The sequence below is a fragment of the Cyrtonyx montezumae genome, unplaced genomic scaffold (genome assembly GCF_038088225.1).
Source record: "Cyrtonyx montezumae isolate F1298 unplaced genomic scaffold, pur_monq_1.0 scaffold_10, whole genome shotgun sequence".
NCBI lineage: Eukaryota > Metazoa > Chordata > Aves > Galliformes > Odontophoridae > Cyrtonyx > Cyrtonyx montezumae.
The window spans coordinates 1695316-1720541 of NW_027071826.1; the positions used below are offsets into that span (position 1 = coordinate 1695316).

The following is a 25226-nucleotide window of genomic DNA, read 5'->3' on the forward strand; positions in this document are numbered from 1 at the left end:
CCGGGGAGGGGCCGGCCCTAAGCGCGGCACTGCCGCCCGGCGCACGGCCATTTCCGGCGGGCGGAGGCGGCGCCGCGGCGGTGCTGTGCCGGGACACAATGGGCGGCAGCGGCGGGGCGGGCCGCTGAGGAGCACTGCGGTCATGGCCACCACGGCCGAGCTGTTCGAGGTGGGTGCGGGGTGTGTGGGGTTGGGGGGGGTGGGGGGGTGAAGGCGTCCGCCCGTTCTCGTGTACCGCTGCGCCGTGGGCCGCGGTGCTTCCTCCGCTGAGCAGAGCGGGTCCGGAGCGGGGAGCGCGGCCTTTGTGTGGTACGGCGTTGAGGAGGCACGTATCGTGGGCAGGGCAGGGCGTTCGGGGTACAGCCTGGCCGTCCTTGTGTGGCTTGTGTGCCCGTTCCCGTGGCTGGTGCGTGGGGACGAGGCATCGCTGTCAGCTGGCTCCGCTTCAGGCTGCTCGTGTCGGTGTGTCCGTGCTTTCCCCAGCGCTTAGGATAGGCCTTCCTGTTTGACCGTAGGGTCCCGTGTCTGTGTGGCTTGTCCGAAGGCGTTGTGCTCGCTTGTTATGCTGATGCATGGATGTTATGACTCATGTCGTACATGTCCCTGCGAGGACAGGCTGAGAGAGCTGGGGCTGTTCAGCCTGGGGAAGAAAAGGCTCTGGGGGAGTCTTATAGCGGCCTTCCAGGACCTGAAGGGGCCTGCAGGAAAGCTGGAGAGGGGGTTTTCATAAGGGCAGGTAGTGCCAGGACAAGGAGAAATTGCTTTAAACTGAAAGAGGGTAGATTTAGACTAAGTATCAGGGAGAAATTCTTTACTGTGAGGGTGGTGAGACACTGGAACAGGCTGCCCAATGAGGATGTGGATGCTCCCTCCCTCAAGGCCAGGCTGCATGGGGCTGTGAGCAACCTGCTCTAGAGAGAGGTGTCCCTTCCTATATCAGGGTTGGAACTGAATGGTCTTAAAGGACCTTTCCAACCCAAACCTTTCTGTGATTCTTTGTCTTTATGCTTGCTTGGCTTTGAGAAATAGAGAGAATAACATAACATGATCTGAGTAGGTAGGTGCCAGGCTTAGTGCCCTCTCCACTGCTCCATGATAGACTCTTCCTGAGAAGTTTGGTTTCTCAGCATGGTGATGACGTGGTTCTGTTCTTTATGGGATGCTGAGTATGGAAGAACTGTATGTAAAGAAAGCTGTGTGTTGGCAGTTTGGGGATCATGTTCCATTTTGCAATAGCAATAGAGGTGTGATTACAAAGTAGGTGAAGTCTTTGCAAAGAGATCCTTTTGAAGTGTTGTTTTCCAGCAGGGAAAGCAGCACTGCATTCTCTCCTGCTCGCAGTTCTCTTTCACTACAGAGGTGGGAGGGGTTACATTGGCATATATGACATTAATATTGCCTCGTACATTGGATTGAAGTGACTGCCACGAAGGTAAGAGCATGAGAACATGTGCTCGTGGTGGCAGTAACCCTCTGCTGCATCCTGAGGTTAGTGTTAGATGTCAGTGTTTGCCTGAAAGTGTGTTTGAAAGTCACTTTCAATAGAAATATGTGAAATTGTGTGGAAAGGGCTGTGCTTGAAATTGACTCTACAGGAACTCATCCTACCGTGTGTAACTCAAAGTATAATGACCATTTCTAAACTGAATTTTAGCTTGGTCCAGTTTAGTTTTGTTCCTTCAGGCCAGGTTATCACCCACATCAGGCCTGTCTCTTATTCAATCAGGAGTATTGACAGAATGGGTAGGATCATGTCAATTCATCTCGAGCTGAAGCTGAGTTCAAAGCTGCAAAAAAATTGACTGTTGGGGCTCATCTGATAACAGGCCACGGACTTGCAAATGACATTTGTCAAAGCTGATTTTCAGCAGTTTCTTCAGGATTGGAAAGCAAAATGAAAATAGCTATCAGCCTAATTCTTATAGGTGACCGTATTACCAAGGTGGCATTAAAAGCAGTGTGCATTCCCTTAGGAGATCCAGCTTGCTGAAAAGCACTGTAAAATTGGTTGAAATAATTAAAAGGGGGCAATTATATTGCGTGGACATTTGAATAAAAGTCTATCTATGTGTGTATGTGTATATATACCAACACACCAGTAAGTAGTGCACCTTTTATATGGGGCTGTTCCATAGGGTTGGCATCAGTGTCCTTGCAACTGGAGTGGTACTCCAGCTGGGTTATGTTAGGAAAGGCTGTGGTTCTTACAGAAAAGAGAAGTGCTGAGAAGAGCCATGAGGTGACTGTGAAGCTGCTTTAGCTCTCCTGGCTCTGTGTTGGGTCGTGCTTCAGTTTTAGATCTGTTGCATGTAATAGAAAAAGCTTCTTGTGAAGTCCTGGGGGCTGTGAGAATGCTTCAGTTACCAATCTAAGATATGGCAGCGTTAGCTCCAGGGCAGTGCTGCTAGATGAATGTCAGATCTTAAGGAATAAGTAATGTTTAGTGGTGTTGGTTTATTTATTGTCTGTTATTTAAGGGTTAGGTGTCATTGCACTTGAATATTCAGCTGTGGAAGGAACGCTTGAGCTGATGTGTTTGATCGTCTGGAATTTGAGCTCTTAGATTTATCATTCAGAAAATGTTGGGAGCAAAAATAATTGTTTCTTCACCATTGTGCAGAATGTTTGTGGAAGATCTTGCAAATATTTTGGGGCAGACCTGTGTAACCTCATGTTTTTAGCATTGTGCACGCCCTGATTTTCCTTTTTGGGAGAGTAAAATCTGTTGCCTGTTTTTATGCTTCCTTTGTTTTGTTGTTGTTTGTTTTTTTTCTCCCCCTTCTCTGCTTTGCTTCTGCAGCTGCAGTTGGATGTCACGCAGTGGCCAGCAGCAGCCTGGCAGCGTTCTGCCAAGGGGCAGTGCTTTGGCCACTTGTGCTCACAGTGACACATTCTCACATGGTTGAGCTGCAGAATGTGACAGACACTTTGCAGTGACAATCCATCAGCTCACTGGCAAATAAAGGCAGGTAACGTGGAGGCAGCTGTCTGCAGACTGGCAGAGGGTAGGCTAGGTGTTCAAACCCACCACTCTGAAATCTTTATGAAATATATCAACCTCAGAGGTGATGTGCTCACTGTCAGTGCTGTGCTTGCCCTCCATCGTGGTGCAGCTTTGAAATGCTTTCAACGTGATGTGTAAGCAGCTGCTTAAGATTGTGACACGTTTTAAAGAGCTCTTATTTTGTGGCTAGGAGCCTTTTGTGGCAGATGAATACATTGAACGGCTGGCATGGAGGACGCCTGGAGGAGGTTCCAGAGGTGGAGAAGCTTTTGATCCAAAAAGGTAAAATAAAATTGCATAATGGCCTCAGCGTTTGCATCTCTGATTGTCCTGCTTTGTGACATGCACAACAAAAAGCCTGTATGTAGTGCTGGTGTGTATCCAGTGAGATCTTCGTGTGGGAGAACAGATAGAGTTTGTGACCGTGAATGTTACTCAGAATCAGCAAGAGTGGGGAAAGTCACTTTCTAATTTAGGCTGTTTGAATAAATCTGATGTTGTTGTTCTTTGTCAGACATGAATTTTCGAAAGCATTGAAGATTCTGGATTAAAGCATAGTATTAGACTTCACTGCAGTGATCATTATGTCAACTTAATGAGTTTCTTGCTAGTTTAGCTCCTTAAAATGGCCTGTTTTAGGACCCAGTACTTACAGTGCTGTTGCAAATAAAAAAACACTAACAAACTGGTAGGATGGGAAGAAAGGCAGGAACGTGGCAATGTTGACATAACTTGTTTTGGGCTGAGTGTGTGTGCTGAGGTTTGAAACAAATGAGCAGCTTGCTGCTTCTGAATGGAGGTGAACTTGTGCCCCTTTTCTTTGTACTTACCTGCACTCTGTGATGGCTCAACTCGAGCCAGCTATAGGCATATGATCTCAGGATAAAACCCAGCTCACTAAGAGGTCAGGGAGCTAACCCAATGGAGAAGTCAGCTTTTTTCTAGCTGAGTTAGCATTTTGGAGGGACTAGAAAAGCCTGAGAGCTGGGCAAAGGGAATACTGTGTGTCTGTGAGCTAGTGGTAAGGAGGAAGGGAGCAAGGGCAGGGTATAGAGGAAGTGGGGAAGGAGGAAACGGAGCAAAACCTTCTCTTGTTTGTGGTGAGCTGGCTTGGCTCTGTTGAGGAGCTTCACCCTAAGTCAAGAAGACAGTTCTCTGCTTAATGGCCCAACACCAGGTGGTGCATTGATGTCCCTGATGCATGATTTTATACAGCACCATTTAACATCTAAGCTTCAGTATTTTACACCTCTGGACCTCCCTGGAGGCATTCAAGGCCAGGCTGCATGGGGCTGTGAGCAGCCTGGTCTAGAGAGAGGAGTCCCTGCCTATAGCAGTGGGTTGGAACTGGATGGTCTTAAAGGTCCCTTCCAACCCCAACCCGTTCTATCATCTTTATTTTTGAAAAGTGACCATTTAAAATGGTGCTACATTTTAGCTTTTTTACCAGCATTGGTATTTTTTTCTAGAGATGAAGTATTTTCATTTCTCAAATGATTGTTACTTGTGACATGAGCTTGATCTTCCTGTTATAATTCTTGCAGTGTTTTTGAGCTCAGTGGAAAGTTTAGCTTCCTCAGTGTTGATGTAGATTATGGTGCTAAATGGATTCGCAGCGTGCTTAGTGACTTCTCACCCACACAATCTCATTTCTGTTTGAGGTTGGTTGTAGCTACCTAAAATAAAAATCTTGTAAAGTTTAGGGATTACTAACTTTACAGACAAGCCATTACCCCAAATGGATGTGAAAAGCTGCATTGACATGGACAAAAAACGTTGGTTGTTGAGCAGCCTGGCTCTTTGGAGGATGGCTGAACTGTTAACACTGAATCTGAAGTCAGCATCCTATATAGACCTTTACATGCAGGATAAGCAGGAAAAAAACCTGGAAATACACACCATTGCTTTTTCCAGGTGTTTATCCACATCTGTGCCTGGTACTTTCTTTGCAGTAGTTCATGATTGCTGCTTACACTACCCCAGATTAACCTCTTTTCTTTGTGTGCTTTTGCTCGTGTTAACTTCTGTGCTGCACTTTCACACATAGCAAGACAAGTGGAGGACTTCCACAACAGTAAATGATTTTCTTGTGAGATACTCTAGTACAGAAGGAATGGGAGGCAAACGAAACAGAAACCTTTTGGCTCTATGGTTTTGGGTTTGCCTTTTTTCCTGTTTCTGGAAACTCATGCTTGTGTTTTTTGGTTGGTTTTTTTTTGTAGAAAGGATGTTGAGGCCAAGCAGCTGCCTCTTCTATTTAAGCATTCTTTCCTCTCATGCCATGTTGAATGCTAGTGCTGACTAAGTGGTGAATTGACACAGTACCTGTTTCAAAAACAAACCTACCCCAAACTGCACAGACTTGGCTTGTTAAAATGAATAGAAACTGCACTTCTTTATGCTTTTGTTTGAAAGTGTGCCTTCTATGACTTCAAATCATACAAATTTTATTTTTAAAATACCTTTTTAAACTTATATCTATCCCTCATAGTTTTCTCTGGAATCTAATGTAAGATGCTTACTTTTTGGGGTTCTGGCAAGCAGGGAATGGAGGAGGGGAATCATAAGCATTTGTCACAGTCACGGTTTCTGTAATAAGTTGTCATTTTTTCTAGGCACTCTTGTAAAGATACCACTCGAAAGACTAATTAGTTTTTCAGAATTAGAATTACTAATTGGTTTCTTAGAGTAATAGAGTGAGCGGAAAGGCACCAAGCAGCAGGGTAAAAACCAGTCCTTTCAGCAGCAGAAACGAAAACTGAGAATTCAGCTCCCTCTGTGCAAGGGAGAGAATCACATTAGAACCCATTATGTGTTGCTCAGGGAAAGCACTACGTGTTGGCCCAGGGAGTTGCATCAGTTGTTATTGGGAAAGAGTCATGTGAGGAGGGGAAGACAACGCGTTCCCCTTCTCCCTTCTGTTGGCTGAGTTACTAGCCTGTGTAGTAACTCAGGAGTCAGGGTTGCCAGCCTTGCCTTGAATGCCTCCAGGGTGGGAGCATCCACAGCCTCTCTGGGCAACCTGATCCTGTGCATCACCAGCCTCTGTGTGAAATGTATATTTTTTTAGTTATTAGCATGAGTTTTATGAATATGGAGGACCTGGGAATAGCTAATTCCCTGCACAGCGGTGAGTCATGTTTAGAAAAGCAGGAGCTGAAAAGACAACTGAAGTGGGACAGAATGGACAAAAACAAGAGTGAGAGAGGAAGGCATTGAGAGTGAAATGAGAAAGAAAAGTGAAAATTTAAGAGCGCATTCAAAGATCCTATGGTTGGGGAGAGGAAAACGTGAGTCTGAATATTACAATCACAGTGATGGGAAATAGGTTCATGGGTTCATAAGGTTGGAAGGGACCTACAAGGTCATCTAGTCCAACCATCCTCCTATCACTATCCCTACCCAACTACTAAATCAAATCCCTAATGGCAGGGAAAAGAAAACGTAGTGGTATGTGTTAGGGGAAGAAATGTTGGGAAAAGCAGTGTGGTTATAGCCAGAACAACTTTATCAGAGCGTATGATTGTATTTGTTGCCTAGTTAAAATAAAATAGCATCCACGTCATACAATGTCAGCATTGTAGGTGGGCACTCGTTTCTGTTATTTGCTCTTTACAAATCTACAATATCTTTCAAACTAAAATCTGCCTTACCAACTTTTATTTTAAATCAGATTATTGGAAGAGTTTGTGAATCACATCCAAGAATTACAGGTAATGGATGAGAGGATTCAAAGAAAGGTGGAGAAACTGGAACAGCAATGCCAGAAGGAAGCCAAGGAATTTGCCAAGAAGGTACAAGAGCTGCAGAAGAGCAACCAGGTAAAATCAAAAGCATGTGGTTGGTACTGAGCTTTGCAGATTTAGAAGCGTTGCGTGCTCCATCAATGTTTCTTGGTACAGGATGCTTCTGTTGGAGGTAAAAATAGAAAGCATGATGGAAAGCAATTTCCCCTGTCAGTGGCTGCTTTATCTGCGTGTTCCAGTAATGAGTGTTAGCTATTCTAAAAGCACAGTCTTCACACTGGTTTAGAGGAAGATGCTAGGCTTTGAGCAGTTGGGTGAGCTTAATTAGTGGTTGCAAGTGGTCGTGCAGCTCTGAGCTGGAAAAGCTGATGCCTGGATTCTGACTGATGCCAATCAAGTGCTTCCAAAAGTGCGGGAAATGGAAATGTGAGCGCCGTGCCCGTGTGTGCATTTTTTCAGGTTGCCTTCCAACATTTCCAAGAACTAGATGAGCACATCAGCTATGTAGCAACTAAGGTCTGTCACCTTGGTGACCAACTGGAGGGGGTAAACACGCCGCGGCAACGGGCTGTGGAGGCTCAGAAGCTGATGAAATACTTTAATGAGTTTCTGGATGGAGAGCTGAAGTCTGATGTTTTTACAAACTCTGAAAAGGTAAGAGCTGTCAGCGGGATGAAAGCAGTTCAAAGCAATAAGCAGTACTGCCCTAATTACAAGCTGCTACCATGACTTACCATGGTCAGACTTCAAACCAGTGAGTGACTGACTTGTTAAAAGTTTCATTGTTCTGAAATGTAAATTAACAGCACTAGGCTGCAGATTGCTGATAAAGCATTTGTGTTCAGTGATGCCGAATGTGGCAGTGTTGGCATTTTTCACTTTATGAAATTATCAGAGATTTGAGAAATGCTGGCGGGGGCAACTTTAGAGTGCATACAGTGTCTGCCCTTTTTCTTTGAACCCCTTGCCTCACATCCACCCTGTAATGCAGAACGCTTCTGAATGCAGCTTCTTTGTGAAACTTCACTCTGTTGGGTCAGTCCACTGGCCTTGGATACCTTTTTGTCACAGCATGCTTTTGGGCTTTGTGTAGTCCTGCGGTTACGTCTCCACCCTCTGAATTTAGAGGAACTAGGCAGGAAAACTTCAAAGAATCCTTAAAGCATTTTGTTTTTCTCATGCTTCAGAAGTGTGTTTGTGAAGCAAATAGTATCTGAGTGGTCTGACTAATGGAAATAAATTGTAGGAATGGTGTCCAGCTGTCAGCAAGAGGGCATGTGTCTTTCAGAATGCATGGGGAAATGCAAACAGTAAAGGTGGTTGATTTTAGTGTTGTGGTTTTTTAATTTTGTGGGCTTTTGTTTCGTTTTTGGTGTTGCTTTTTATGTATTTATTTATTTTTGATTCCTCCAAGCGTGTCGTGAACAGCCATCCTGCCCTGTGCAGGTTGTGTGTGCAGTGGTATGACTAGGCAAAAGTTGCAATACTGCAGCAACAGCAAAAACTTGTTTTGTGTGTTCAGCACAGAGTATCTTTTCTCAAAATGCATCTCATAAACGGCCTAATAAAAAGTTATGCTATCCCTCAATGCTGAGCTGAAGCTGTCTGCTAGGGAGGTGCAGAACAATTGATTTCATATACTTGCATTTCCCAAGAAGTCAGCTGTATAGTGACTTCTGCATCATGCTTTGTGGGTGTGTGATAACTGCTGGTTGATAGTTTGCCCTGTTCAGAGAGGGAGTGCAAAAAAACCTTTTTTGGCATCTGGGGTAAACAGGGAGTTTCCAGCGTAACAACAGTTCTTCTGTAGATTGCCTTTTTCATGTTTTAAAATCATTTAAGAGAGCACAGTAAATGACAAGGCATAAGCTAAAGGAAACTGTGTTGTCTGCTGAAAGGTCTCATAAGGAATTATCTTGATTTTTGTAATATTTTCTGTTGGAGGCTCTGAAAAATCTGTGGCAGATAAATATGATAAGCCTGAAGGTTGTTAAATGAATCTTGGTATGCCCTGAAAGCATAGAGCAAATCTGGAAGAAGAGAAATGCAGTAAGGGCCAGAAGTCTTGTGTCAGTCTGCACAGGCAGTGTGTGGGGACACACATTTAAATAGCAAGTAGAAATAGTGTTTATACAGGAGCCTTCCTAGGTGTGTGGTGTGATATCTTAATAAGTCTTTGAACTAAAACTATTTCTGAGGTATGAGATAATAAATATTCTGAAAGGTAAAACGTTTAATAGTTTGTCATCATCCTCTGACTTTTACTGTATTTTTTGAGGTGATGCAGGTTGCCATTGTGATTTCTTGTTCTGTGCTATTCCTCATGGAAGTGTGGGCTTCTCTCTGAGCCATTAAGGGCAAGGTGTACTGAAAAAGGAAGGCAAGGAGTTGCTGTGCAATTATTTCTGCAGGAATTCGTCTTTTTCTCAGTGTCAGTTCTTATAATCTGCTGGGTTCTCACCATTTTTAGTTTTATTTTTTTTCCCTTACACTGAAGTTGTTTCCCACATTACTTTGTCCTTGATGTACCGAGCAATTTCCAGCTTATCTCTGTGATGGCTTTTCTTTGCTGTCTTTTCCTAAGCTATGTGCTGTGTGTCTTCATCCTCCAAGTCATCACCATTTGCCTTGCCCTGACAGCTAACCAGTCCCTCTTCTGCACTTAAGTGTCTCAAAGTGAGCAAATAAATTAAAGAATGATGTAGCAGCTCCCTTTTTTATCATGCAGCAGCATCATTGTGTGTAGTGAGGGGTTTTTCATAGGACTGCTCAGGTTGGAAAAGACCTTCAAGATGATTGAGTCCAACCGCAGCCTAACTGTACTACCCTAACTCTAACAGCCCACTGCTAAATCATGTCCCTGAGCACCACATCCAGTTTTGAAACACGTTCAGGGATGGAGACCCCACCCCCCTCCCCCCTCCCTGGGAGCTTATTCCAGTGCCTAACAACCCTTTCTGTAAAGAAGCTTTTCCTGATACCCAACTTAAACCTCCACTGGTGCAACTTGAGGCCATTTCCCCTTGTCCTGTCTCCAGAAAGAAGAGACCAACTTTGCTCTCACTGCAGTCACCTTTCAGGTGTTTGAGGAGAGCAGTAAGGTTGGCTGGCCACCAGCTGGATTTAACTCCAATGACCTTGACTCTTAGGGCCTGGCCATCCAGCCAGTGTTTCACCCAGCAGAGCGTACCCCCATCCGAACCGTGGGCAGCCAGCTTCTCCATGAGGATGCTGTGGGGGACTGTTAGTCTTACACCCTCTTCTGCATTTGTTACGCCTTTCAGATTGTTCATACCAAGCTGTTAAAATTCTCTGTTGCTGTTTTGGCCACTTTTTCAGATGCATTGTAGCCTTTAAGTTGCACCTTACAGAATCAATGTTTATTTTGACTTAATGGTTTACAGAACCCCGATTCAATTAAAAATGAGATATGGGCTTAAGCAGAAACCGTGGAGAATTGATTCGTCTTGGCTTCTCTTGTGCTTAAGAAAAGGCTGTGAATTCAATAAAAACCTTAAGAAGTTAGTTAGCAGCTGTTGTGTGAGGAGAAGACAGAAGATGTTGTGTTTGTTTGCTGATTTTTTTTATTCTTTATTTACCTTTCTTTTGGGGTTTTTTGGGGGGCGATGCTGGTGAATAAGTGCTGATACATAGACTATCCTAGTGACATCAGTATGGAACAGAATTGTTAGTTGGCGTAAAGCAACCTTAATACCTAATAGAAATAACTGCTGTTTCATTGGATTTATTTGAGGAGCGTGGCTGCCTTTGATTTGAGAGGCTATTGTAAGCTGACAGTTCCAAACATAAGCTGCTCTTAATAAGCAGAATGACTATGCTTATTAGAGCCCTGTTTCTGCTGAACAGCCAGCCTCGTGTGGTGACTGTGCTCTGTTTTCCTACCTGTGTGTCTTGCTCTGTTCTTGAGAAGTTTTAATCCTGAGCTGCTCAGAAGTAGTGGCAGAATAGGATCTCGGTGCTTCCGTTCCTCTCACTCTCAGTTCTACGTGCATGACTAACAAGAAAAACAAGACAAATTGCATGCTTTCTTTATACTTTCCATATGTCTATCTGTATGAAGGCTTTGCCTGGATGTAGTAGTGAGTTTTCCTTGCTCCCTTCGACGTGCCTTCCCGTCACTTAAGATCAAATATGCAGCTGTCTCCTAGCCATGCTTTGGACTGTCCTCGCCATCTACCAAATACCTGACTTTTATCACAAAGTATCCTGTTGCAGTTCAGCCATCTGTATGTTACAGTTGTCTGTTTTATTCCAAAATGGATGGGTGCAAACCTGAGCCACAATTGCTTTAGCCACATTACTCAGTGGTGATTAGATCAGGAACTGTGCTCTGCAAGCCATGTTGGCCTGGTGAGATGATGAGCTTAAGGACCTGTAGAGGTGTGCCCTGCATGAATGTATAGCAGAATATTTATTGTGTTTTGGCCTTTTGTGTATTATTAAATATCTTGAGTATTGTAAAAGTGCATACTGTAAGGAAGCGATGTCCTACACAGGTATACCAACTAAAGGAGTGGGGACTTTGATATGAAAGCTGAAAGCAGAGATGAAAGAAAGGAATAGCCCACGTTCAGACCTTCTGTAATTATTGGCTGTCATGTTTTTACTCATAACAGATTAAAGAGGCAGCTGATATTATTCAGAAGCTGCATTTGATCGCGCAGGAACTGCCTTTTGACAGGTAAAATCCTACCTGAACAGCTCATCAAAAAACAAAACAGGAAATCCACAATAACTTCACATAGCTGTAATTTTCTAATGCTTCCTTTTTTTTTGGGGGGGGAAGGAAAATAGGAGTAGGATCCTTCTACAGGGAATGAGTGGGATGGGATGGGAAGGGAAGGGGCTTTATTTCACTCATTGATTCCTGCAGCTTTGAGATAGTATGCTTATTTCTCTGTTCATGAATTTGTGTTCCTGTACTCGTGTTGCAGGATCATCGTTACATACACATCCTAAACTGCTTAACAGACTTTTAATGGGATAATTTTGGTGTGCTGACTTAATGCTAGATTTGGATTAGATGCTTGTAGGTTCTCATGGATATGAAGTATGTAACTTTTCTGTCGTCTTTGTGTTACATATATTCCTTTTTAAATAGATCATGAGTAACAGACACTCTCGGATGTCTGATTTCTCTTGTGATGAGGATTTGAAATTAATCATGCTATTTTTTGATGTTAACAGGTTTTCTGAAGTAAAATCAAAGATAGCAAGTAAGTTATCTACCCAGTTCAATCCATATTCCCATATATGCATCATAAAAGCTGATTAAAGAAACATGCAGTACTGTCAGTATTACCATTTTTTCCAGTGCTTGTATTACATAGCTTCATGGATTATTATTTAATTTTTTTTAACCTTCTTTCCTCCATTCCCTGACAGGTAAATACCATGATTTAGAGTGCCAGCTAATTCAAGAGTTTACCAGTGCACAGCGGAGAGGTGAAATATCCAGAATGAGAGAGGTAGCAGCTGTCTTGCTTCATTTTAAGGTAAAAATTTAGGGTTAGGGTTTTTAATTAAAAAAAAATAAAACCCCAAATCAAGACAATCCACCAGCTCGTCTTTTAAGTAAAAATAGTTGCACAGGCAGACAGCCATATCAGATAACTTGTATACCTTTTGAAAATACAGAGTTGTTCCATCTGAAATAAAATGCAGGAGAATAAAGGAGGCAAATGATGGGGAATCAGAGGCAGTGTAAATTGAGACCATTCTGAGGGAATTTTTCTTGGATGTGTGTGAGTTGTCATTCATTCTTGAGAAGAGTTAAAACCTGTGGTGTCTATCTGGGAGAGTTGTGATAAATGAAGTTCTGCTAGTTTTGTGGCAAAAATCAATTTGAAAAAATCTGTACTTGGGATGAATATTTCTTGCCACGACTTCTTTGTAGGAGTTTGATTTCCTTAATTTCATTCTACGTGAAGAACACAGCCTGCTTTAATGCTGAGGGTTGTTTTTATTCTCCTTCCACAGGGCTATTCCCATTGTGTTGATGTGTACATAAAACAGTGTCAAGAGGTAATGCATTTTATGTTTTACATGCACCTCCTTGGGTGTTGATTTCCTTAGACCTATACGTAGTTGTAAATATGTTGTGAAATTCATTTCCTCAACCCCAGGGCGCGTTCCTGAGGAATGATGTGTTTGAAGATGCAGCCATTCTCTGCCAGCGAGTGAATAAGCAAGTTGGAGAAGTCTTCAGCAATCCAGAGACTGTGCTAGCCAAACTCATCCAAAACATCTTTGAAGTTAAACTTCAGGTATTTCAAATATTGGTTTGTTAAAGTTACCGAGGAAGCTTTTCATCCACATGTGCTAGTAGCAACAATTGCTCTTATGATTACAGTTATATATTCATAGTCTTGTACAAACATGTAGAGTCACACATAGTATTTGAAATTTGGTTTCATGTGTGAGGTTGGTATATTTGTATGAACATTTGGAAACAGCACTTGAAAACACTGTTACCTATCCTGAAAATATACTCCCTTGAGTATGTGAAGTCAACGTGCCTGTTCGTTGCTAAAAGCAATTTTCTGGTCGGCGTTATTCTCCTTATTGTTGATAGTATAGAGTAGAGATTGAGTTTGTATTCATCCCCAAATTTCTCCATTAGTTTTGACTTAGTTTTTTATGGTAATCACTATTTTTGGCCACAGAGTCAATTACAAGAAGGCTCTAAGGTTGTGTATGAATTATAGTAAGCAAATATATAGATAACTCTTTTTTCTTACTCTCACATGCAGGCATGCCCTTAGGTGTGTTGTGCTTTTGATTCTTAAAGAGTTGGGATCTTGTGTTTGGTCAAGCATGTGTTCAAAGCAGTCTGTCTTTTCTGTTTGCTTTATTTGCTGCTATTCTGTATTATTAAATCACTTTCTTTAAAACAATGTATTTATCTGTCTTTGACTTAAGGTCTGTTGTATCAGGGACTTAACCCAAAGAATATATGAATTACTTAAGGTGTGTGCATTGAAGTAAAGTGTATATAACTTAAAATATAGTGAGGATGACCTGAGGTTTGATACCTATTCTTCTAACAGATATACCTAAATTTTACAGGGTTATGTAAAAGACCAGCTGGAAGAACACAGGAAATCGGATGCAGAACAGTATCTTAAAAATCTGTACGATCTGTATACAAGGTATATACATGTAGATGATGAAATAATTGTTGTAGATATCCTCTTGGGATCAAATGATTTCCCATCAAGGTGTAGGAAGATAGGACAAAAAGTAAACTTATCATAAAAATGGAAAAAAGTTAATGTCCGTTAACCTTTCCAATGATTAGATTTCTAAAGAAACTTTAAATAGCTGTTATTATTTTAATGGGAGGTATTCAGCATAGTGATCTTGGAGTGTGATTTCTTTTTTTAAACTGCCATTCCACTTTTTGATGCCAGTTGTGCTGTATGTAATCAAACATGAATTATGCAGAGTTCTTTACTTAAGTATAAAGCTGCTGCTAGAAGTTCTAATCATGATCTGGATTCTGTTATACTATGTACTTTACAAGCATGTAATGCTGTAATTCATACAAATGCAACCTTTTCCTCCTCTCCCCTTCTTTGTTTCTTTTGCATAAAGAACTACTAATCTTTCAAGCAAATTGATGGAATTTAACTTGGGTACTGATAAGCAGACTTTCTTGTCTAAGCTTATCAAATCCATTTTCATTTCCTACTTGGAGAATTACATTGAGGTGGAAATTGGTTATTTGAAAAGTAGGAGTGCAATGATTCTGCAACGCTATTATGATTCCAAAAACCACCAGAAGAGGTCTATTGGCACCGGAGGGTAAGTTTCCTCTGTGAAGTTTCCTACTTCTGAAGTGGAAGGGAGGTGGTAAGGGTAGAAACATTATATTTGCCATGCTTAGATGTACAGATATCGACTGCAAAAGTGCAGACTTCTAAAGCGACTCATGGCTTTTTATAATTTGCTTTTGTTTTCTGTTAACGTTCTCTAAAATGCTTACTGCTCTTGAAACATGTGAAGGGTGATGCATGGTATTTATATACTCATGGAAAATGAAAAATACCAGTTAAACTTATGTTTCAACTTAGGATCCAGATCCACAAAAGGACTGAAGCAAAATTAAGGTACCTAACGCATGTATATGTGTGTATCTAAAAGCATACATTTTTTTTCACCTGCCCAGGTCTTGTGGTCCCCTCCCAAGACCTAGGAAGGGGAAAAGACCATAGCAATGTCAGTGAAAAAGCTCTTAGTGAGCCCAGAAGATGCAATGGACTTAGAGAAAGGTAAAACAAGACTTCATTATCCTCAGGGTAGAGAAAGTATAAAGGAGTAGGGAGACGTGGGAAAGGAAGAAGGAGAACTTGTGAGAGGAAGAGGTGATGAGACTATTAACACCTGTCAGAGTTCATGGGTCAGGCATGAAAAGTGATTTGGAGAGGACAACAACAATAGCAGAATCATGAAATGAATGAAAACAATGATAAAAATTTATAACTTTCTTGGGGAAAATTAAATTGGTTGTTATGACTATCTCTATGGGTTGCCTTATCGTAGAATGCATGGAAATGTGTTGGAGCATGCTTGACTAAGTCATGACTGCACAGGAAGGGATGAGGATAAAAGGACTTATGGGTGTGGATGAGAGAGGAAGACCTCAGTGTTTTGAAAGTAAAATGTGACAATGTATGGAGGTTAAACTTCATCCACAGAGCACACGCCCCAGAGGATTAATTTGAAATTATTTTTATTCCCCAGTGGAGGAATAGCTGTCCCCATGGTATGAGTGTGCCATGGTAGGACGCAGCTGACTGTGGGATCAGAGGTGGTTTTGCATTTACTAGCAATTCTTTTTAAGCTTGTAAGACTGTCTTAATGCTTGCTTATCCTAAACTGTGTCTTGGGTTCTGTTTTTGTAAGTTAACAACTGAAATACTGTGAAGTATTGTTGAATGTGAGCTTCAGGATTTCCATCCAGCAAAATCTTTGCTGTCTCTTTCTTGTAGTATTCAAGACCTCAAGGAAAGAATAAGGCAGCGTACAAACTTGCCATTGGGGCCGAGTATTGACACACATGGAGAAACTTTTCTCTCACAAGAAGTGGTGGTTAACCTTTTGCAAGAAACCAAACAAGCTTTTGAGAGATGTCACAGAGTAAGTTTGCTTCTTGCTATCTCCATTAGAGAGACAATTTTGTGTGTAGAATAGTATCTTGAGGTTCATTTTGATAGGAGGAAGGGAAGAACTTGAGTGTATTAAAAAAATCTTCTGTTTTTCTCTGAGTCAGGGTCACTGTAGGGATTTGGGGGTTTCTTTATAAATGTGGATTTAGTTTTATTTGGTCTTTCTAATGACTTCTGTTTTTGGAAGGAGTAGGTGGGGCTAAACCTACTTATCTACATTGGTGGTTTCCTTTGGTGCTTGTTTTTCTCTTTTAATAAACTAGACCCAAGAACTGAAAAGAATTTACTGCTTTTTCCCTGTTTTATGGCTACAGAGTTATTCTCTTGAGTCAAGTGCCATTTCCTCAGTCATCATAGAATATCACCAATAAAGAACTGAGTGGAATCATCTTTAGTATTTCCCTTGATGACTCTGTATTGTTCTTTAAAAGTTTGTCTTACCCAAAAAGCTTTCCTTCTATCTAAATCAGCTGTTTTACTGCTTGTAACTTACTGTTGGGAACTGTTTGGTACTCAAGCATAAGTGAAAACCCATGAAATTTAATTGGAGGCTTCAGCAAATTTCTAGAGAATATCTGTTAGCTAAATACAGTTATTCTTAACAATATTTTGCTGCCTCTAACATTCTGAATTAGCATAATGTAGAAGAGGTTCTAGCATGTTATTTAGAAGCTGTAATATTCAAAATCCTGAGTAGGGGGTTGATCTTGTAACGAAGTAAAGCTACAGCACGGTATTACTTACACACATAGGGATGATCACGTTCTTACTGGTGGAAGTCAGTGAATGCAATACGGGTACATCATCTGCTTTTTCTCAGTGTGTTCATTGCACGGAACTTGTTAAAATAGTAATGCAAACTTCTCACTGTGCATGCTTTAGTTTTTCCCCCCCCGTTAAGGTCAGGTGTTACTGATCTGAAACCACTTGTATATGTTGCAGTGGGGAAATCCAGTTGAGTGCAAGATGGATCTTGGGAAATAGGGAGTCTTTTAGAATTACAGGCACATACAGACTTCTGTGTCATCGTATATGCTGCTAAGTTTGTGTTTGTGATCAGAGCAGTTCATTATGCAAAGGAGAAGCTAAGTATTGGCTAGCTAACTGGAATACTTACACTGTATGACAGATGCATGCTGGTACACTGAGTTGCAGCTGTGACTGATTTAGGAGAAAGAGGTTTATGTTTCCTACTTAACCATATAATGAAACATTCCTGTGCTTGGAAATGTCTCTACCAGAGCTGGGTTTTGTTTCTATATTTTTTAGGCATCCTGTGGAAATCTGAGTGTTTCTGTGTAAATGGAGTTGAACTGTGATAGCAATCTTACTCTAAGCTCCAGAAAGTTTCTGCTTAATTCCTTGAGAACCAAAGCCCTATTTTTTTTGCATGCAAAAGCCCTGTCATGTTTTTCTTTAAAAACTGGATTTGTGGACAAGTTGCTGCCCCAAATCCTGTGTTGCTTACAGTTGGTGAAAGCAGAGATGCTGTGTGTACACGTGGGCATTACTTCACTTAATACAAATTTTCGTGCTCTGTTGACTCCAGCTGAACTGTGATAAATGTCACAGGTTCAGGCCGTATTATTTTTTCTGAGGTACTGAGACAGTGATAAAACAGCTGCACTGACTGAAGCAGAAGGAGCATCAGACCCAGTGTGCAGCCTCTGGGCTGTGGCCAGTGGCAAAAACTCAGTGAGAAAAGGCAGGGTGTGTATAGAGTCACCTTTACCAGGCACCTCATTTCAGCACCAAGTGGTTGAGGTGATTACAGAAATTGCATCTGGATGTTGGTGTTTTTACAACAGAATTAATATCCTCCTTCATTTGTGATCACTGCTACTATTAGAAACTGCTTATATTTTTGCTTTCCAAAGCATCCTGCAGCATATTGTCTTCATTTTACCTGTTAGTACCAAAGAGTTTGTTGATACTGATGTCTGTTCTTGAATAGTTGTGTGAAAGCTTTTAATTTAAAATAGAATTCCAGGTTTTCTGAGATACTCGTTACGCTTAAAGCTTATCCCTCTACTCAATATTGGGTAAACTTTCAAATATATGTAAAACTGACCTTTAGAATAAAAGTTCTTCTTCCTCTTTTAAGCTCTCTGATCCATCTGACTTACCGAAGAACGCTTTCAGAATTTTTTCTATGCTTGTGGAGTTCTTATGTACTGAACACATTGATTATGCATTAGAAACAGGCCTTGCTGGTGAGTATAATATTTTTTGAACACTTCATCTCATTGGCCTTTTTGTGCAGACCATCTTTACAGATCTTTGCTGTGCCTTATTGATTGGTCTTGTTCAAAATGTATTGGTTAAGTGAAACCTATGGGAAGTATTCTATCTATGGCACCACGGTAAATCTTTCCAACTCTAAGAATGTGATTTTAGCATTTGTGGGAAAATCTGCATATTTAAAATACCAACCTGTAATTGAAGAACTGTATGTCATTACAGCATTAATGAAACCTTTTTTCCTTTAGGCATTCCCTCTTCTGATTCAAAGAACGCAAATCTTTATTTCTTGGATGTTGTCCACCAGGCCAATACTATTTTCCATTTGTTTGACAAACAGTTCAATGATCACCTGATGCCATTAATCAGGTACCTTTATTTTGATTAGCATTTTCATTGTGAATGGTGATTTTTGGTGAACAAAGCGGGTTTTGTTTATTTTTTCATTCTTCATCTCTGTTAAGAAGGGTTTATTCATGGGATGGTTCAGCTTGGTGTTCCAGGAAGATAAAATACTGTCATGGGAGGAGGAGGAAGGAAAGTTGCACGTAGATAACTAAGAGGGGAGGGAGAGCATAGGAATGAGAGATGAGTAGCTTTGCAAAAAGCTTACTGCTACATTGCACTGGGCTGATGTGGTTTTATGGCTGCATCTTGGGCTGAGCTGGTGATAGCAGGGCTGCAGAGATTGCTGGAGTCTCCGCAGGGGAGGAAGCTGGCCATGCCATGGTGCAAAATGTGAAGTAGGTAGGAGCTGCTGGTTGGATGTGCTCAAGGTAGAACACACTGATGTGTTGTGAATTAGTGTGCATGGAAAGCTGGGTTTGTTTGCTAGTGTGGCAGAAGCTGACAGCAGCAGAGAAGCACTGTGTAGGTCTAGGCACCCTGAAGTGTACTACAATACTGTCCATCAGCACCCCACAAATTGTGGTCAGGGTCACATGGCTGTTGAGTTGATCTGAAGCCAGCTAACTCCACCTAAACTAGTCCTTTTCTGTGGAAATCTTCACACAATCCTAGTGTAAGTAACAGTCCCAGCAAACAGATTTGTTTTGGTATTCTAACCCTCTCCCACGTAACACTTTCTGCTGTTGCAGTTCATCTCCTAAATTATCTGAATGCCTTCAGAAGAAAAAGGATATCATAGAACAAATGGAAGTAAAGCTGGATATGGGCATTGATCGGCAAGTAGAGATTTAACCTTTATTAACCACCAGTACTTTTAAGTCTCCTTTGTGATGTATTATTCGGTTCCCTTCTCAGGATTAAATATTTCTTAATACAAAGTTGTGGGTTTTTTTTGTTTTGGTTTTTTTTAATGGCATTCTGTGCAGGAAACTTTAGCTTTTGTTTGGTTAGAGGGTCGTATTTATGTGACAGATTTCTGACCCTACATAATCTAGAAAGACATTGATAAATAATTTTGTTATGTTAGGAGTGCAGCAATTCAGTTTTCCCTCATTGTCTCATATTACCTTTTTGTTGTTGTTGTTTTTTCCATGATGATTGAAATAGGCTAAAGACTTGCAAAATTTTTGTGAGGCAGAAAGTTTGACTTTAAGTTTGGTTAGATGACTTGTGTGAATCTGTGCTGTGGATTACACCTAGTTATAGAATAACCTGGAATAATTTTGGTTCTGACATTAACTTGTTTTGAGACTATGACTTATTCATTTCTTTTTTCCATTTCTTCTGAGAACAAAATTGGCATAGCTGTAATGTTTGTAGATGAAAATCATGCAGTAATGGAAACAAACCTTCCTGTGGGATATGGAAGCTACTGCTGGAACTCATTGAAGTCTTTATAAGAATCACTCCACACTGGAGAGGGTTGAGAACAGCACTGTGTAGGAAAAGTACACATTGCATTTGTGTCCTACAGGATACAAGGAAGAGATTGGATATATTTCCACAGAGCTCTAGAAATTGTTGCTTAATGGCATTTTGTGCAGGTGCAAAAAGAGTGGTGGGGTGGAATGTGTGTGTACCAACTGAGATTTTAGCTGTTCCTACTGGAGGTTGACTATAAAAGCTTAAATGCAGGGCTTGGAATACTTCAACCATAGCGACCATAAGCTTAGCTCTTCACAGCCATGGGTCAGTTGTCTGCATTAGAATAGCTTGAAACTGCTTGTGTCAAGTAAATAATCTCTTAAAAGTGGTTGTAAAACATAGGAGAATGAGTCCCCGTTGGGAAACAGTGTGCTCAAAGGTTTGTGGATGGACTCCTAATAAAGCATAGGCACTTTTACATGTAAAGGAGAGGTTAGTTTTAGATGAAGAGCTTGGTTAACTTCCCAGTTAATGTATGCCCTTAAAAGCAACTGGCCAGCATGCTATGTGCTGTGCACCAAGCTTGGAGCAAAAGAAGTGGGGATTTTTTGTTGTTTTTTTTTTTTTCCTAATTCTCTTTTTCTTAATGACTTTCTTAAAATCAGGCTTGTCTTCCTTAGAGAATTGCATTGTAACTACAATCCCTTGTTTCTTATGTTTGCTTTTAGCATATATTCCATAAATATAAAGTGAGAGGGTTTTTTTCCTTATTGTTTTATGCTGCATACTTTTATACAGTACCACTTTATTATATGTGAATATTAAAATCAAGGAAATGAGAATGTTCCCTTCAAACCCCTAAATGTTCTTTGTAACTTTAAAGGACATTGAATTGTATGATTGGACAGATGAAGCACATCTTGGCTGCAGAGCAGAAAAAGACAGATTTTAAACCAGAAGATGAGAACAATGTTTTGATTCAATACACTAACGTAAGTAAACTAAGTTCTAGCTCATCACTATGGCTTGAAATGCACTTGAGTGATATCAAACACAAGACAGTGTTTAACAAATACACATTTGACAACGTACATTTAGTTAATTTACTTAGCAGTTTCACTTAGCAACTGCAAACTCCACTGAGGACTCCTTTTCCAAGCTGGAGGGGTCAGTAGGATTTTGTATCTAGTGTCAGACACAAGTCAGTAGGTGCTGTACAAGCTGTCACATTCTTTTCCATCCCAAGAGGCCCAGATTTAAAACCAAGTTTTTAATTGGTAATTGGCTTGGAGCTATCAGTTTCAGAAAATTTGTTAACAGATACTATCTAGATGCTGGGTGCTTTTTTCCCCTTAGGGTGTCAGAAACACAAGAAAGCAGCGTGATGGGTATGACAAGACCATTTTTTTGCTTCAGAATGTTCTCTGCCACTGAAGCTGTTGTATTTCAGCACCTTGGAGAATAGTATTTCAACTTTAGGGCTGTGTTGCATTAGGGTGATGTTAGGTAACAGTGTAGAGAGTAGTAGAGAGCAACTGTCATTAATGGGAAGAGTATATTTGAATATGTGAAGCTGGGTGAAAATGGGAAGAGTAGAGAAGTAGGTTCTAGAGGCTGATACTGTGTGGGAAAAGATGGCTGTTAATTTGGGTTTACAACTACTGCTGACAAGATTTAAATCATCTTGATCTGTCTCCCCTTGGTTAATTGCTGCTTAAATTAAAAGTGCAAACTAAACGGAACAGACAAAGTGTAATGTGTTGGAATGTTGTCTTTCATCCATCTTTTTATGTACATTTATGCCTCTGTGGCAAATGAAAGCCTGTTGGAATATTAATTATTAATTGGAAGGTAACAGATGACGTCTCACTGTAGGAATTTTAAAGAACTTAGTAATTACTGTACAGCTTATGATCTAGAAGGCACTTTATGAAAACAGGTTTCTTGATTTTTACTCATTTATTTCCCCAAGGCTTGTGTTAAAGTCTGCAGCTATGTTAGAAAGCAGGTGGAAAAGATCAGGAAGTCTATGGATGGTAAGAACGTGGACACAGTTCTGATGGAGCTTGGAGTTCGTTTCCATCGACTCATCTACGAACACCTGCAGCAGTATTCCTACAGTTGCATGGGTGGCATGTTAGCAATTTGTGATGTGGCTGAATATAGAAAGTGTGCCAAAGACTTCAAGGTAAGTTATGTGCATGTTGGTGACGTGCAGCCATGTTCATGGTTAGATAATATCTCATTTTGCTGTTTCTTCTAAGAAGTTTTCACAGAAACAGTCTTTCAGTTTGAGGCATTTCATGTGCTGATGTTCTGTGTTTTGTTACCCATACTGGTAGCTCTTTATCTAATGTCGCAAAGATCAGGCTATGTATATATGTTGAGGAAGTATTTAGTGTTTATTATACTACTCTAGATATATTCTAGAATATAATATTCTAGATACAATTTTGTATTGAAATGAAAACTATAATTTTGTTTCTGGCCAAGAGCTGTAGTTCTCTTGCTTTAAGTGCTTTGGTTTTCTTTCCTGATGACTATTGCCAGAATTTTGAGAAAGTCAAGACAAGGAGATAAAACCTGTTTTTCAAAGCCTCTTTCAATTGCACTTAGAGATCAAGTTTTCTGAAATGTGGAAGAGATTTTTTTTATTTTTTACATGTGTTGGTATCAATGTATTTTTCCTGGAATAGTCTTAAAACTTAAAAACCATCCTTTCCTTAGTTTTCTCAGTGTTGTCTTAGGGCTTTTACTTGAGGAAACAAATCTGAAGCATCTTTCTAGCCTTCAGTTTGTGTCTTTGTGGGCAGCTTGATACATTTTTTGATTGCAGTATAGATTTGAATTTAACATGAGGTGTGCATTCATTGAGAAATTATTTTGTAATTGTTTTTTTTTCTGTTTTCGTTCCATGTTTATTTAGATGCTATTCTAATTAACAGCAACTACCCATGCAGTTTTACAGTGGATTTGCTGTATTCCATGACATTAAAGTCTTTACAGTGTCACCTGTAAGATGTTTTCTACACAGAGGCCATAATTACTCTAAATACAGTGCTTCCTTCCCAACCCCATCAAAAATACTGTGGGGCTGAGGAAACAGGATCTGGGTTATAAATGCCTTAGCTCCACCAATGACATTTCTCAATGGCCTGTTCAGTTTTAAAAGGGATAAATGTTAGGATTGAGTGGATCTAAAAAGTAAACCACAGAAGCTACCCAACAAAAATCAAAACCATGAACTCTGGAAAGCATCAGTCCAGGGGGGTTGGACTCGATGCTCTTTAGAGGTCCCTTCCAACCCCTGCAGTTCTGTGGTTCTGTATCTTGTATATGTGCATATGGCTAAATAGAGGATGACTGAAATGGGTCCATCCATTTTCTATAGGGAAGAAGGATTCTGAGGATCTTGGTGGCTGTTGTGCTTTAAGACCTAGAGCACTTCTTACCCTTAATCCCTCTCTCTCTCTCTCTCTTTTTTTTCTTAACCACAGATTGCGCTGGTGTTGCAGCTCTTTGATACTTTGCATGCACTTTGCAATCTCCTGGTTGTAGCCCCGGATAATTTAAAGCAAGTTTGCTCAGGAGAACAACTTGCTAATCTGGACAAGAACATCCTTCACTCCTTTGTTCAGCTGCGTGTTGATTATAGGTCTGCACGTCTTGCTCGTCACTTCAGCTGAGAGCACAGGAGGACGTGTGCTCTGACCTATGGGCAGGCCTCAGTTAGAAAGCACAGGGAATGTTTTCTTACTAAACCACAGTTGTAACTTTTGTGGAACAATGACTGTTCAGAATAAAACAGCCATATTTAGATGTGACCATGTAGGATGCAAGCAAGTGAAAATCCAGATGATAAGTAAGCTAAAGTTCTCCCAGTGATGAATTTTTGCAAAACTACTCGCTGATTTTTTTTTCCATTGGCCATGTTAGTGTGGGAAAGCAAGTGGTACATGGAAAGTATCTTAGTCTTCAGTACTGAATCATCAGATACCATTTGTTAGAGCTGAACTACAGAGCATAGCGTAGGTAATGGATTACATAGAATAGACCAGTGTAACAACATTCTTCATTGGTTTTAATGACTTAGACTTCAGCACAGCTAATCGTAATCAAATTATCTTTGATTGGTGTTTCTAAGTCATTTCTTTCATTTGAAACGTTATCCTGCTCAGTGTAATTTCTTGCTCTAATTAATTAGTTGGGAGTTTCTCTGAGATGTAGCAGTAAAAGGAGCAGCATCCCACCAAGATGTAATTTATTCATTGTGTGGCATTGTAAACAGAACTAATGCGGTGGAAGGATTTTCTTTTTTTGGTTCTTTGGTTTTGGGTTTTTTGCACCTAACAGTCAAGGCCCCCCTGAAAAATACTGGCATTGTGTGACCTGACATTCTTGTTTCTCTCTGACGTTGGCACACTGAGTTTGATGGATGCTCCTAAAGTGCAGCTGCCTTGTCTAGGCTTTCTTACTACAAGGCGAAGGTGCCTGTGGTTGGATTAATACAACTTTTTCCTGTCTCACGTTTTGTATCTAAATAAATTCAGATTATAACAAGTGAACAGATAAAAATGTAGCCCCATTGTTCATTTATCCATGGGAGGAATGGACAGCAGCTCTAGCAAAAACCTAAAGGCGAAATGTACTGTGCTGATGATAATTGATCCTTGGTGCCTGAGCAATATGAAATGTTGAAGTGTGCAAGAGCTTCTCTTCCACTGCTTGTAATTGTAATGTTGGAGACAGACTACTTCTGCATCAGTTCTTACTGTGGTATTTATTCAAGGTGCTTCTGAGATGGACCCATCGTGTGCAAACAGAGAATTGAAGCAATGGTGGTTCAAAACACCTAGGGTAGCTTTCCACAAGCAGTTGAAAACTGTTGCAAATAGACCTTTGTTCAGAACAAACTCGTGGAAAAGAGGTTGCAACTGCTGTGGGCTGTCCTCAGTCTGACTTGCATCATCCCTGAACTGATCATCTGTGACACTTTTGTTTCTCCTGTGGGCTCAGTGTATGTTATGGAAACGTTTCTCTCCCATCTTTAGAGCAGCAATGCTATAGATTTACTTCATGGGTCGGTGAATAATTTTTCTTAATGACTTCCCAGGTGTAGTCAGTACTGACAGACACGTGTGGAACTTGTCTTGGTTAGGTAAGGTTCTTCTGCTCCGTTTTCCATTTAGCAGAGCATTCTATCAGTAAACAAGGGAGTGGGTGCCAGACTTTCTCCAAGTGCTCTGGGAGATGGGCTGCTTTGTTGAGCTG

The 25226-nt window shown here is 40.8% G+C and overlaps 1 protein-coding gene across 3 annotated transcripts; it reads left to right on the plus strand.

Moving 5' to 3' along the window:
• The first annotated feature begins 93 nt into the window (after positions 1–93).
• Positions 94–24971, plus strand: EXOC5 (exocyst complex component 5). Of its 3 annotated transcripts, XM_065747798.1 has the most exons (19): positions 94–169; positions 3195–3286; positions 6678–6825; positions 7210–7404; positions 11388–11452; positions 11959–11987; positions 12157–12266; positions 12751–12795; positions 12897–13037; positions 13840–13922; positions 14368–14577; positions 14847–14882; positions 15765–15912; positions 18046–18154; positions 18431–18551; positions 19280–19366; positions 20839–20947; positions 21928–22143; positions 23453–24971. In XM_065747798.1, the coding sequence occupies exons 1-19, from the start codon at positions 143–145 to the stop codon at positions 23639–23641; spliced, it is 2160 nt and encodes a 719-aa protein (XP_065603870.1). In that variant the 5' UTR covers positions 94–142; the 3' UTR covers positions 23642–24971. The 3 variants fall into 3 exon arrangements, with proteins under 3 accessions (XP_065603870.1, XP_065603878.1, XP_065603886.1); XM_065747806.1 differs by lacking the exon at positions 14847–14882; XM_065747814.1 differs by lacking the exons at positions 14368–14577; positions 14847–14882.
• Positions 24972–25226: the final 255 nt, after the last annotated feature.

What these genes read in the sequence shown, in the direction of transcription:
- EXOC5 (XM_065747798.1), top strand. Translation starts at nt 143, where the DNA reads ATGGCCACCACGGCCGAGCTGTTCGAG. An exon ending in GAAGCTTTTGATCCAAAAAG is followed by an intron (nt 3,287 to 6,677) that starts GTAAAATAAAAT and finishes ATTTTAAATCAG; the next exon opens with ATTATTGGAAGAGTTTGTGA. An exon ending in ATTAGAAACAGGCCTTGCTG is followed by an intron (nt 18,155 to 18,430) that starts GTGAGTATAATA and finishes TTTTTCCTTTAG; the next exon opens with GCATTCCCTCTTCTGATTCA.